The following is a 14,385-nucleotide window of genomic DNA, read 5'->3' as shown; positions in this document are numbered from 1 at the left end:
AAAACAGACCACACAGAGCCCTAGGACAGCAACACAATTAGACCCAACCAAATCATGAGAAAACAAAAATTATTCTTGACACACTGGAAAGAAATGACAAAAAACCAGCAAGCTAGAATGCTATTTGGCCTTAAAACAGAGTACACAGTGGCAGAATACCGGACCACTGTGACTGACCCAAAATTAAGAAAATCTTGTACAGACTCTGAGGATAGCTTTACGATTGAGAAAGGCTGCCGAAGGCAGACCTTGCTCTCAAAAGAAGACAGGCTATGTGCACACCCTAACCCAAAATGAGGTGTAAACTGAGTTGCACTTCCTAACCTGACGCCAAATGTATGACCAGGTTAGTGTCACATATTTCCCTCAGACTACACAGATCCAAAGAATTTGAAAGCAAATCCAATTTTGATCAACTATCTCTCCCATCTATCTCTCTACATATATATAGTGAAATACCAGTGTGCAATCACAGACGCCACAAGAAAAAGGGCAACCAGTGAAGAACAAAGACCATTGTCAATACAACTTATATTTCTGTTGGTTTATTTTCCCCTTTGTACTTTAACTATTTGCACATTTGACACTTGAAAGGTCACTTTTCTTGTAAATTAGTATTGTTTCAATATTGTTTATTATCTACATATGTTTGCTATGCCAATAAAGCCCTTAAATTGAATTGAGAGAGCGAGAGACTGCGAGAGACTTCAAGACAGAGGGAGAGAAGGGCAACATCATGACCACTACCACTGACTATAAGGGTTGAACCCATGCCCTCAACCCCAATCCTCATCTAAAGCCTTACCCTGATGCCAAAAGGCTGTCCAGGTCTTTTGAGTAAAACTTTGCGGTTCTTGCCCGTGTTCTTGTGGGATACTTGAATAGTTCTCCTCTTGGTGTCAGACCAGTATACCATGTCATTGAAAACCATTACAGAGAATGGACTGGGCATTTCAGTCAGCTGCAGAAGCTTTTGTGAAGACAGACAAGAGCAAAAAGAACAGTCTTAACCAGTCACATTCCATGCTTACAGTAAAGTTCATACCTAGACATTCCATGTTTACTGTAAAGAGTATAACCATAATTCATGTTAGCTGCAGTGTTACCCTGACATTGTGTCCTTCCAGGGATACAGAGCCGATGCACTGCAGTTTTTCATCTGCCCAGTAGATTCGGTCAGTGAGAGTATCCACAGAGAGACTGACTGGCCAGCCGAGACCACGAGTCAACACCACCTTCCTCTCAGAGCCATCCATCCCTGACCGCTCTATCTGGGGATTGCTACCAACCTCTGACCAATACATCAACCTGGGAGAGAAAGAACAACAATTAGTCAACATCAGGGGTAGGCAACCCTGGTTCTGAAGTGCCCAAGGAACTTCAAGTTTTTCATTTAACCAACCTGGAAGACAAAGTGTGTTGAATTTATGCAATCATTACTAAGCTGATCAATTAGCTCAGTTGGGACAAAATCCTGCAGTAGCTGCAGCACTCCAGGAACAGGTTTGCCTACATCTATCAGTCTACCAAAATCTGTCCTACAGTCCACAACTTCAGACGAGTTTATGCTTTATTATATTCTACTGAAGCTTTATTTTAACACCCTGTCCCCTCACCCACCTTTGTGTGGCAGCTTCCCTTTCACATGTGATATGTTTTATGAATGCTGCAAAATTAATTGCCTGTGGGACATAAAAGTTCTGAATACTGGCTAGAGCAATTAAACATGTAAGGGGGAGGAGTGTTTTTACAAACAACATAATAAAATTAAAAACCAATCTTCCTTCAGGCTCAAGCAAGCAGAGTGAGGTTAAAAAAAAATCGGACTGACTTTCATACGAACTTCTAAACAGGTGGAAGCGTCAGAGGGACCTGCACATCGATCATAAGCGTTAGGGTTAACCCCATCATAAGCGTTAGCGTTAACCCCATCATAAGCGTTAGCGTTAACCCCATCATAAGCGTTAACCCCATCATAAGCGTTAACCCCATCATAAGCGTTAACCCCATCATAAGCGTTAACCCCATCATAAGCGTTAACCCCATCATAAGCGTTAGCCCCATCATAAGCGTTAGCCCCATCATAAGCGTTAGCCCCATCATAAGCGTTAGCCCCATCATAGCCCCATCAGCGTTAGCCCCATCATAGCGTTAGCCCCATCGTTAGCCCCATCATAAGCGTTAGCCCCATCATAAGCGTTAGCCCCATCATAAGCGTTAGCCCCATCATAAGCGTTAGCCCCATCATAAGCGTTAGCCCCATCATAAGCGTTAGCCCCATCATAAGCGTTAGCCCCATCATAAGCGTTAGCCCCATCATAAGCGTTAGCCCCATCATAAGCGTTAGCCCCATCATAAGCGTTAGCCCCATCATAAGCGTTAGCCCCATCATAAGCGTTAGCCCCATCATAAGCGTTAGCGTTAGCCCCATCATAAGCGTTAGCCCCATCATAAGCGTTAGCCCCATCATAAGCGTTAGCCCCATCATAAGCGTTAGCCCCATCATAAGCGTTAGCCCCATCATAAGCGTTAGCCCCATCATAAGCGTTAGCCCCATCATAAGCGTTAGCCCCATCATAAGCGTTAGCCCCATCATAAGCGTTAGCCCCATCATAAGCGTTAGCCCCATCATAAGCGTTAGCCCCATCATAAGCGTTAGCCCCATCATAAGGGTTAGCGTTAGCCCCATCATTAGCCCGTTAGCGTTAGCCCCATCATAAGCGTTAGCCCCATCATCAGGGTTAGCGTTAGCCCCATCATAAGCGTTAGCCCCATCATAAGCGTTAGCCCCATCATAAGCGTTAGCCCCATCATAAGCGTTAAGCCCCATCATAAGCGTTAGCCCCATCATAAGCGTTAGCCCCATCATAAGCGTTAGCCCCATCATAAGCGGCCCCATTAGCGTTAGCCCCATCATAAGCGTTAGCCCCATCATAAGCGTTAGCCCCATCATAAGGGTTAGCGTTAGCCCCATCATAAGCGTTAGCCCCATCATAAGCGTTAGCCCCATTAGCGTTAGCCCCATCATAAGCGGGTTAAGCGTTAGCCCCATCATTAGGGTTAGCGTTAGCCCCATCATAAGCGTTAGCCCCATCATAAGCGTTAGCCCCATCATAAGCGTTAGTTAGCGTTAGCCCCATCATAAGCGTTAGCCCCATCAGGGTTAGCGTTAGCCCCATCATAAGCGTTAGCCCCATCATAAGCGTTAGCCCCATCATAAGCGTTAGCCCCATCATAAGCGTTAGCCCCATCATAAGCGTTAGCCCCATCATAAGCGTTAGTTAGCGTTAGCCCCATCATAAGCGTTAGCCCCATCATAAGCGTTAGCCCCATCATAAGCGTTAGTTAGCGTTAGCCCCATCATAAGCGTTAGCCCCATCATCAGCGTTAGCCCCATCATAAGCGTTAGCCCCATCATAAGCGTTAGCGCGTTAGCCCCATCATAAGCGGCCCCATATAAGCGTTAGCCCCATCATAAGGGTTAGCCCCATCATAAGCGTTAGCCCCATCATAAGGGTTAGCCCCATCATAAGGGTTAGCCCCATCATAAGGGTTAGCCCCATCATAAGGGTTAGCCCCATCATAAGGGTTAGCCCCATCATAAGGGTTAGCCCCATCATAAGGGTTAGCGTTAACCCCATCATAAGGGTTAGCGTTAACCCCATCATAAGGGTTAGCGTTAACCCCATCATAAGGGTTAGCGTTAACCCCATCATAAGGGTTAGCGTTAACCCCATCATAAGGGTTAGCGTTAACCCCATCATAAGGGTTAGCGTTAACCCCATCATAAGGGTTAGCGTTAACCCCATCATAAGGGTTAGCGTTAACCCCATCATAAGGGTTAGCGTTAACCCCATCATAAGGGTTAGCGTTAACCCCATCATAAGGGTTAGCGTTAACCCCATCATAAGGGTTAGCGTTAACCCCATCATAAGGGTTAGCGTTAACCCCATCATAAGGGTTAGCGTTAACCCCATCATAAGGGTTAGCGTTAACCCCATCATAAGGGTTAGCGTTACCCCATCATAAGGGGTTAGCGTTAACCCCATCATAAGGGTTAGCGTTAACCCCATCATAAGGGTTAGCGTTAACCCCATCATAAGGGTTAGCGTTAACCCCATCATAAGGGTTAGTAACCCCATCATAAGGGTTAGCGTTAACCCCATCATAAGGGTTAGCGTTAACCCCATCATAAGGGTTAGCGTTAACCCCATCATAAGGGTTAGCGTTAACCCCATCATAAGGGTTAGCGTTAACCCCATCATAAGGGTTAGCGTTAACCCCATCATAAGGGTTAGCGTTAACCCCATCATAAGGGTTAGCGTTAACCCCATCATAAGGGTTAGCGTTAACCCCATCATAAGGGTTAGCGTTAACCCCATCATAAGGGTTAGCGTTAACCCCATCATAAGGGTTAGCGTTAACGTTAACCCCATCATAAGGGTTAGCGTTAACCCCATCATAAGGGTTAGCGTTAACCCCATCATAAGGGTTAGCGTTAACCCCATCATAAGGGTTAGCGTTAACCCCATCATAAGGGTTAGCGTTAACCCCATCATAAGGGTTAGCGTTACCCCATCATAAGGGTTAGCGTTAACCCCATCATAAGGGTTAGCGTTAACCCCATCATAAGGGTTAGCGTTAACCCCATCATAAGGGTTAGCGTTAACCCCATCATAAGGGTTAGCGTTAACCCCATCATAAGGGTTAGCGTTAACCCCATCATAAGGGTTAGCGTTAACCCCATCATAAGGGTTAGCGTTAACCCCATCATAAGGGTTAGCGTTAACCCCATCATAAGGGTTAGCGTTAACCCCATCATAAGGGTTAGCGTTAACCCCATCATAAGGGTTAGCGTTAACCCCATCATAAGGGTTAGCGTTAACCCCATCATAAGGGTTAGCGTTAACCCCATCATAAGGGTTAGCGTTAACCCCATCATAAGGGTTAGCGTTAACCCCATCATAAGGGTTAGCGTTAACCCCATCATAAGGGTTAGCGTTAACCCCATCATAAGGGTTAGCGTTAACCCCATCATAAGGGTTAGCGTTAACCCCATCATAAGGGTTAGCGTTAACCCCATCATAAGGGTTAGCGTTAACCCCATCATAAGGGTTAGCGTTAACCCCATCATAAGGGTTAGCGTTAACCCCATCATAAGGGTTAGCGTTAACCCCATCATAAGGGTTAGCGTTAACCCCATCATAAGGGTTAGCGTTAACCCCATCATAAGGGTTAGCGTTAACCCCATCATAAGGGGTTAACCCCATCATAAGGGTTAGCGTTAACCCCATCATAAGGGTTAGCGTTAACCCCATCATAAGGGTTAGCGTTAACCCCATCATAAGGGTTAGCGTTAACCCCATCATAAGGGTTAGCGTTAACCCCATCATAAGGGTTAGCGTTAACCCCATCATAAGGGTTAGCGTTAACCCCATCATAAGGGTTAGCGTTAACCCCATCATAAGGGTTAGCGTTAACCCCATCATAAGGGGTTAGGGTTAACCCCATCATAAGGGTTAGCGTTAACCCCATCATAAGGGTTAGCGTTAACCCCATCATAAGGGTTAGCGTTAACCCCATCATAAGGGTTAGCGTTAACCCCATCGTTAACCCCATCATAAGGGTTAGCGTTAACCCCATCATAAGGGTTAGCGTTAACCCCATCATAAGGGTTAGCGTTAACCCCATCATAAGGGTTAGCGTTAACCCCATCATAAGGGTTAGCGTTAACCCCATCATAAGGGTTAGCGTTAACCCCATCATAAGGGTTAGCGTTAACCCCATCATAAGGGTTAGCGTTAACCCCATCATAAGGGTTAGCGTTAACCCCATCATAAGGGTTAGCCCCATCATAAGGGTTAGCGTTAACCCCATCATAAGGGTTAGCGTTAACCCCATCATAAGGGTTAGCGTTAACCCCATCATAAGGGTTAGCGTTAACCCCATCATAAAGCGGTTAAGCGTTAACCCCATCATAAGGGTTAGCGTTAACCCCATCATAAGGGTTAGCGTTAACCCCATCATAAGGGTTAGCGTTAACCCCATCATAAGGGTTAGCGTTAACCCCATCATAAGGGTTAGCGTTAACCCCATCATAAGGGTTAGCGTTAACCCCATCATAAGGGTTAGCGTTAACCCCATCATAAGGGTTAGCGTTAACCCCATCATAAGGGTTAGCGTTAACCCCATCATAAGGGTTAGCGTTAACCCCATCATAAGGGTTAACCCCATCATAAGGGTTAGCGTTAACCCCATCATAAGGGTTAGCGTTAACCCCATCATAAGGGTTAGCGTTAACCCCATCATAAGGGGGTTAGCGTTAACCCCATCATAAGGGTTAGCGTTAACCCCATCATAAGGGTTAGCGTTAACCCCATCATAAGGGTTAGCGTTAACCCCATCATAAGGGTTAGCGTTAACCCCATCATAAGGGTTAGCGTTAACCCCATCATAAGGGTTAGCGTTAACCCCATCATAAGGGTTAGCGTTAACCCCATCATAAGGGTTAGCGTTAACCCCATCATAAGGGTTAGCGTTAACCCCATCATAAGGGTTAGCGTTAACCCCATCATAAGGGTTAGCGTTAACCCCCATCATAAGGGTTAGCGTTAACCCCATCATAAGGGTTAGCGTTAACCCCATCATAAGGGTTAGCGTTAACCCCATCATAAGGGTTAACCCCATCATAAGGGTTAGCGTTAACCCCATCATAAGGGTTAGCGCGTTAACCCCATCATAAGGGTTAGCGTTAACCCCATCATAAGGGTTAGCGTTAACCCCATCATAAGGGTTAGCGTTAACCCCATCATAAGGGTTAGCGTTAACCCCATCATAAGGGTTAGCGTTAACCCCATCATAAGGGTTAGCGTTAACCCCATCATAAGGGTTAGCGTTAACCCCATCATAAGGGTTAGCGTTAACCCCATCCCAGGGTTAGCGTTAACCCCATCATAAGGGTTAGCGTTAACCCCATCATAAGGGTTAGCGTTAACCCCATCATAAGGGTTAGCGTTAACCCCATCATAAGGGTTAGCGTTAACCCCATCATAAGGGTTAGCGTTAACCCCATCATAAGGGTTAGCGCGTTAACCCCATCATAAGGGTTAGCGTTAACCCCATCATAAGGGTTAGCGTTAACCCCATCATAAGGGTTAGCGTTAACCCCATCATAAGGGTTAGCGTTAACCCCATCATAAGGGTTAGCCATCATAAGGGTTAGCGTTCATCATAAGGGTTAGCGTTAACCCCATCATAAGGGTTAGCGTTAACCCATATCATAGCGTTAACCCCATCAGGGTTAGCGTTAACCCTATCATAAGGGTTAGCGTTAACCCTATCATAAGGGTTAGCGTTAACCCTATCATAAGGGTTAGCGTTAACCCTATCATAAGGGTTAGCGTTAACCCTATCATAAGGGTTAGCGTTAACCCTATCATAAGGGTTAGCGTTAACCCTATCATAAGGGTTAGCGTTAACCCGTTAACCCTATCATAAGGGTTATCATAAGGGTTAAAGTTAACCCTATCATAAGGGTTAGCGTTAACCCTATCATAAGGGTTAGCGTTAACCCTATCATAAGGGTTAGCGTTAACCCTATCATAAGGGTTAGCGTTAACCCTATCATAAGGGTTAGCGTTAACCCTATCATAAGGGTTAGCGTTAGGGTTAACCCTATCATAAGGGTTAGCGTTAGGGTTAACCCTATCATAAGGGTTAGCGTTAACCCTATCATAAGGGTTAGCGTTAACCCTATCATAAGGGTTAGCGTTAACCCTATCATAAGGGTTAGCGTTAGGGTTAACCCTATCATAAGGGTTAGCGTTAACCCTATCATAAGGGTTAGCGTTAGGGTTAACCCTATCATAAGGGTTAGCGTTAGGGTTAACCCTATCATAAGGGTTAGCGTTAGGGTTAACCCTATCATAAGGTTTTCCTGCACACAGCTATGGCGGTCTATTGTACTTCAAACAATTTGTACACAGGTTGTTTTAAGTCTCAAAACCTCCTCAAAGCCCGATTCATACTCTTCAGAGGGATAATGGACTTTTCAGGGTCGTGTTATAGAAACAGAGTGATGGGTATATTAATTTGTATACCCTTTGGGTGGCAGCAGCCCTGACACCCGAACCCACCCTTTGTGTGGCAGCAGCAGTAGTGAGCGAGGCTGCTCCAGATCCTCATCCAGAACCACTATGTAGTTGTGAGACTTTACTGTAGATGTGCCCAGCCTCACAGCCAGAATCTGACTGGCCAGCCCATCCAGCCAGTACAGGTTCCTGCCAACCCAGTCCACAGCTATAGAATCAGACTTCAAACCTACAGAAAGAGAGCATTCTGTTAGCAAACATCTAGTAGACAGTAGGGCTGAGACTGTACTTGGTACTAACCCTGTCCTTGGTTAGGGTACTAACCTTTGACCAGAGTGCCTGTGTCCTTGGTGTTGATGGAAGTCCACTTGATGCTCTCCTCCTCCAGACTGACCCAGTATACCCTCTGGTCTCTCCAGTCATAATCCACACAGAACACGGGTGTCTGACTAGTGGAGAGCAATGAAAGGCTGGAGCTATGCAACCCCAACACCAGCAGCTCATTCTGAACAGACGCCAGCAGGTGAGCCTCATCTACACAGACAAAATACACCATCAATATACCATGACAAAACACCATTCTGAATACAATGACAAAACTATAATTAGACAAATCTACATTAGTTGCGTCTATTAGGTTGAGCCAGCAATCCAAATTTTATTTATATAGCCCTTCGTACATCAGCTGATATCTCAAAGTGCTGTACAGAAACCCAGCCTAAAACCCCAAACAGCAAGCAATGCAGGTGTAGAAGCAATGCATGTTAGAGTATTTTCTCCACCTTAATTTCTCCATGTTACATAATTAAATTTGGCACACTGGTTGGGAACTCAATTTCCTAAATGCTCAGATGGCATTGCAATCCGGTGGCTTGTTTTCTTGCTGGAAGGATGTATAGAAAACTAGCATTCTCCCATAGGGATTCTCTAGATGCCATTTGTGACCCATCATCTATTTTCAGTCTTATGTACCAACATTTGAATTGGTGTTTTTACATTTGATAAAAGTACTCAGAGCTTCAAAACGGCATATCATACACCATAGTTGGAGGAAACAGGAAGTAATGCTACTTTAAAAAGTTGATATACTTAGAATCCCATTTAGGAGTAAAAAGCATTCGAATGTAAAAAAACATTTGAGACCAACTGGCTTGATTCGGTCTTATGTAGCAACATTTGAAAAGGTTTTTTATTTTATTTTTTACATTGGATGAGAGTAGACAGAGCAAGAATATGGTATATCATACAATAGTTGAACGCAAAAGTAATTCTGCTTTGAAAGTTGATAAACTGGTAACCTCACACTTGAGAAAATGGCCCTTGAATATTTGATACCTACTGAGAGCTCGTCACAGATTCAGCATCGTTCACACCCTTTTAAGCTTAAGCCCCACCCATCTAAGGATTCACATGTGAGGCAATGTACTAAACAACCAAAGATGAAGAATAAAAGCTGGTTTATACTACGAGTGTGCTTGTAAATGTAAACTGGGCATTGGCAACCTCAGAGCGGTGTCAGATTGTCAGTTTGTAAATTCAGAGCATTTCGGTCTCGGAGCGTTCAGAGCACACATTGGAAGCTCTGGCCGATGAGTAGGGTTGAGCCGAGCGTTCTGACCTAACAGCAGTCAAACACCCAAGCCAACCTTGACGAGCTACTTCCAGACACAAATGAGAGAACAGCTCACTGACCAGTTCACTCACCCTAGCAGAGCTGGTTCGGCTGGCAAAAATATTATGTTTCATTGCCAACGTTTACTGACACCGGCCATGTTCAATGGGTGTTGAGTGTTGGTAAATTCATCAGTTATGCGCCCTCACAGACGAGTGGTCTGAAATCGACATTTCCAGCCCACTCATAATAGAAAGCCCGTCATAGCTAGTGAGAAGGTTGCTGCTTTTTCCATAACTACACCAACTAGGCTCTTACGTTTAAAATTGTACAATACTCTAAAAAATAAAGTGAACACTAAAATAACATCCTAGATCTGAATGAAATATTCTTATTAAGTACTTTTTTCTTTACATAGTTGAATGTGCTGACAAATTCACACAAAAATTATCAATGGAAATCAAATTTATCAACCCAGAGAGGTAGATTTAGAGTCACTAAAAATTAAAGTGGAAAACCACACTACAGGCTGATCCAACTTTGATGTAATGTCCTTGAAACAAGTAAAAATGAGGCTCAGTAGTGTATGTGGCCTCCACGTGCCTGTATGACCTCCCTACAATGCCTGAGCATGCTCCTGATGAGGTGGCGGATGGTCTCCTGAGGGATCTCCTCCCAGACTTGGACTAAAGCATCCGCCAACTCCTGGACAGTCTGTGGTGCAACGTGGCATTGGTGGATGGAGCGAGACATGTCCCAGATGTGCTCAATTGGATTCAGTTCTGGGGAACAGGCGGGCCAGTCCATAGCATCAATGCCTTCCTCTTGCAGGAACTGCTGACAAACTCCAGCCACATGAGGTCTACCATTGTCTTGCATTAGGACGAACCCAGGGCCAACCGCACCAGCATATGGTCTCACAAGGGGTCTGAGGATCTCATCTCTGTACCTAATGGCAGTCAGGCTACCTCTGGCGAGCACATGGAGGGCTGTGCGGTCCCCCAAAGAAATGCTTCCCCACACCATGACTGACCCACCACCAAACCGGTCATGCTGGAGGATGTTGCAGGCAGCAGAACGTTCTCCACGGCTCCAGACTGTCACGTGCTCAGTGTGAACCTGCTTTCATCTGTGAAGTGCACAGGGCGCCAGTGGCGAATTTGCCAATCTTGGTGTTCTCTGGGAAATGCCAAACGTCATGCACGGTGTTGGGCGTTAAGCACAACCCCCACCTGTGGACGTCGGGCCCTCATACCAACCTCATGGAGTCGGTTTCTGACCGTTTGAGCAGACATGCACATCTGTGGCCTGCTGGAGGTCATTTTGCAGGAGTCTGGCAGTGCTCCTCCTGCTCCTCCTTGCACAAAGGCGGAGGTAGCGGTCCTGCTGCTGGGTTGTTGCCCTCCTACGGCCTCCTCCACATCTCGTGATGTACTGGCCTGTCTCCAGGTAGCGCCTCCATGCTCTGGACACCACGCTGACAGACACAGCAAACCTTGCCACAGCTCATATTGATGTGCCATCCTGGATGAGCTGCACTACCTGAGCCACTTGTGTGGGTGGTAGACTCAGTCTCAAGCTACCACTAGAGTAAAGCACCGCCAGCATTCAAAAGTGACCAAAACATCAGCCAGGAAGCATAGGAACTGAGAAGTCGTCTCTGGTCACCAGAGGGGGTGGGTTAGGGTTAAAGACAGGTCAAGGACCATTTCACCTCCACCCTATCTGACACCCTAGACCCACTCCAATTTGCTTACCGCCCCAATAGGTCCACAGACGAAGCAATCACAATCACACTGACCTAACCCATCTGGACAAGACTAATACCTATGTAAGAATGCTGTTCATAGACTACAGCTCAGCATTTAACACCAGCTTAACATCATTAAGCTAGAGACCCTGGGTCTGGATCCCGTCCTGTGCAACTGGATCCTTGACTTCCTGAAGTGCCACCCCTAGGTGGTGAGGGTAGGTAACATCGCCACCCCACTGATCCTCAACACTGGGGCCCCACAAGTGTGCGTTCTCAGCTTTCTCCTGTACTCCCTGTTCACCCATGACTGCGTGGCAATGCACGCCACCAACTCAATCATCAAGTTTGCAGACAACACTCTAGTGGTAGACTCGATTCCCAACAATGATGAGATGGCCTACAGGGAGGAGGTAGGGCACTCTGAGTGTGGCGTCAGGAAAATAACCTCACTCAACATCAAAACGTTGACAAAAGGAAATTATCATTGACTTCAGGAAACAGCAGAGGGAGCAACAGCGCCTCTTCAACCTCAGGAGTAACTGATTTTGTTGCACTACTTTGCTTTATCTTTGCCAGGTCGCAGTTGTAAATGAGAACTTGTTCTCAACTGGCATCCCTGGTTAAATAAGTGAAATTAAACTGTCTGCTACTCAGGCCCAGAAGCTATAATATGCATATAATTGTCAGATTAGGATAGAACACCAAAGTTTCCCAAACTGTCAAAATATTGTCTGTGAGTTTAACAGAACTGATTTTACAGGCGAAAACCTGAGGAAAATCCAACAAGTGCTTTTTTTTCCTGAAAGCTCTGTTCCATTTTAAAGGGATATCAACCAGATTAATCAACCAGAAAATTTGCGATAAAGAACCCATCTCGTCAGTGGATGGCTGGGTGCCAGCAGAGTCTCATGCACAGCCATATTCTCTCTAGTCTATGGAAGAAGCTACATTCCGGTTGACATTATCGATTATATATTGTAAAAATAACCTAAGGATTGATTATAAAAAACTTTGACATGTTTCTGTGGACATTACGGATACTATTTGGAATTTGTCTGCGATGTCGTGACCACTCGAGCCGGTGGATTTCTGAACATAAGTCATCTATGATTAATATTTCTGTAAATATATGTGGCTCTCTGCAAAAATCACAGGACGTTTTGGAAGCAAAACCTTACTGAACATAACGTGCCAAAGTAACAGATTTTTATAGAAATATGAACTTTATTGAACAAAATATACATGTATTGTTTAACATGACGTCCTATGAGTGTCATCTGATGAAGATCAAAGGTTAGCGATTCATTTTCTCCATTTCTGCTTTTTGTGACTCCTCTTTGGCTGGAAAAACACTGTTTTGTGACTTGGCGCTGACCTAACAATCACATGGTATGCTTTCGTCGTAAAGCCTTTTTCAAATCAGACTGGTGGGATTAACACATTTTTAAAATTGTGTATAATACTTGTATATTTGATGAATTTTTATTTGATTTTTTAAATTTGGCACCCTGGACTTCACTGGCTATTGTCAAATTGATTCTGTTACCGGATTTCAGCCAGTCTCCTCCCTAAGAAGTTAGATATTACTGCACGGTTGGAACTAGAAGCACAAGCATTTCGCTATACTCTAATCAACATCTCCTAACTATGTTTATGTGACCAATAAAATGTGATTTGTCATGCAGCAAGACAATGGTAGAAAACAATCAAATCTACGTGAAAATGGCTAAAAAGCAACAAATTTGAAGTTTTGAAATTTGCAGAGCCAAAGTCTAGACCTAATCCCAATTGTGACCCCTTTCAGAAAACTAGGCATGTCAATCCACAACTTCACAGGAGGGCCATTTTAACGTGTTGTATTCCTTAGTGAAATACTTACAATACCTTACAATACAAATATTATTCGGGTCAGAGCCATTTGCTTGACAAGTTATAGCTTAACTTGTTGAATCTAGGGGGCACTATTTTCATTTTTTGAAAAATAACGTTCCCAAAGTAAACGGGCTATTTTGTCAGGATAAGATGAGAATATACATATAATTGACAGCCTAGGATAGAAAACACTAAAGTTTCCAAAACTAAAAATATTGCCTGAGTATAACAGAACTAATATTGCAGGCGAAAGCCTGAGAAAAATCCAATCAGGAAGGGACTCTTATTTAGAAAGCTCTGCATTCCTATGCGTCCCTATTGAGCAGTGAATTGGCTATCAACCAGATTCCTTTTTCTATGGCTTCCCTAATGTGTCTAGTGTCACAATACCTAGTTTCAGGCTTTTATTTTGTAAAATGAGCCTGAACGGCAAGATTGCGTCAGTGGTCAGCTGGAGTCTGTGTTTTGTGCGAAAAAGACAAATGCAGCCATTGTTTCTCTTTCCTACTAAGAAGCCACCTGTCCCGGTTGATATATTATCGAATAGATATTTGAAAAACACAGAGGGTTGATTATAAAGTATGTTTGCCATGTTTGTCTATATTATGGAGCGAATTTGGAATATTTTTCGGAGTTGTCGTGACCGCAATTTCTGGTCGAATTCTCAGCCAAACATGAAGAACGGCTAACTTTCGGCTACAAAAATAACATTTGCTATCTAACTGGGAGTCTCGTGAGTGAAAACATCCGATGCTCAAAGGTAAAAGATTTCATTTGATTGCTTTTCTGATTTGTGACCAGGTTGCCTGCTGCTAGCTAGGCATAATGCTATGCTAGGCTATCGATAAACTTACAAAAACGCTTCTTGCTTTGGCTGTAAAGCATATTTTCAAAATCTGAGATGACAGGGTGATTAACAAAAGGCTAAGCTGTGTTTCAATATATTTCACTTGTGATTTCATGAATATGAATACTTTCTAGTAATATTTTTTGACTGTTGCGCTATGCTAAGCAGCGGTTGCTTCTGGATTGGATTTCAGGCTTTCGCCTGCAATATC

The 14,385-nt window shown here is 44.4% G+C and overlaps 1 protein-coding gene across 1 annotated transcript in view; it reads right to left on the bottom strand.

Annotated features, from left to right (window-relative positions):
• LOC124034736 (low-density lipoprotein receptor-related protein 1B-like) overlaps window positions 1-14,385 on the bottom strand; it is an 80,280-nt gene that overhangs the window by 23,165 nt on the left and 42,730 nt on the right. The window contains exons 32-35 of the mRNA XM_046348242.1: window positions 8,415-8,624; window positions 8,136-8,319; window positions 1,107-1,308; window positions 806-970 (exon numbers count right to left, since the gene is read on the bottom strand). Coding sequence (XP_046204198.1) covers window positions 806-970; window positions 1,107-1,308; window positions 8,136-8,319; window positions 8,415-8,624 — 761 coding nt within the window. The remainder of the gene's footprint in view (window positions 1-805; window positions 971-1,106; window positions 1,309-8,135; window positions 8,320-8,414; window positions 8,625-14,385) is intronic.

This window comes from Oncorhynchus gorbuscha, linkage group LG04 (assembly GCF_021184085.1).
Source record: "Oncorhynchus gorbuscha isolate QuinsamMale2020 ecotype Even-year linkage group LG04, OgorEven_v1.0, whole genome shotgun sequence".
Classification (NCBI taxonomy): Eukaryota; Metazoa; Chordata; class Actinopteri; order Salmoniformes; family Salmonidae; genus Oncorhynchus; species Oncorhynchus gorbuscha.
The sequence above is the reverse complement of the archived record's forward strand: the minus strand, read 5'-3'. Positions and strand labels throughout refer to the sequence as shown.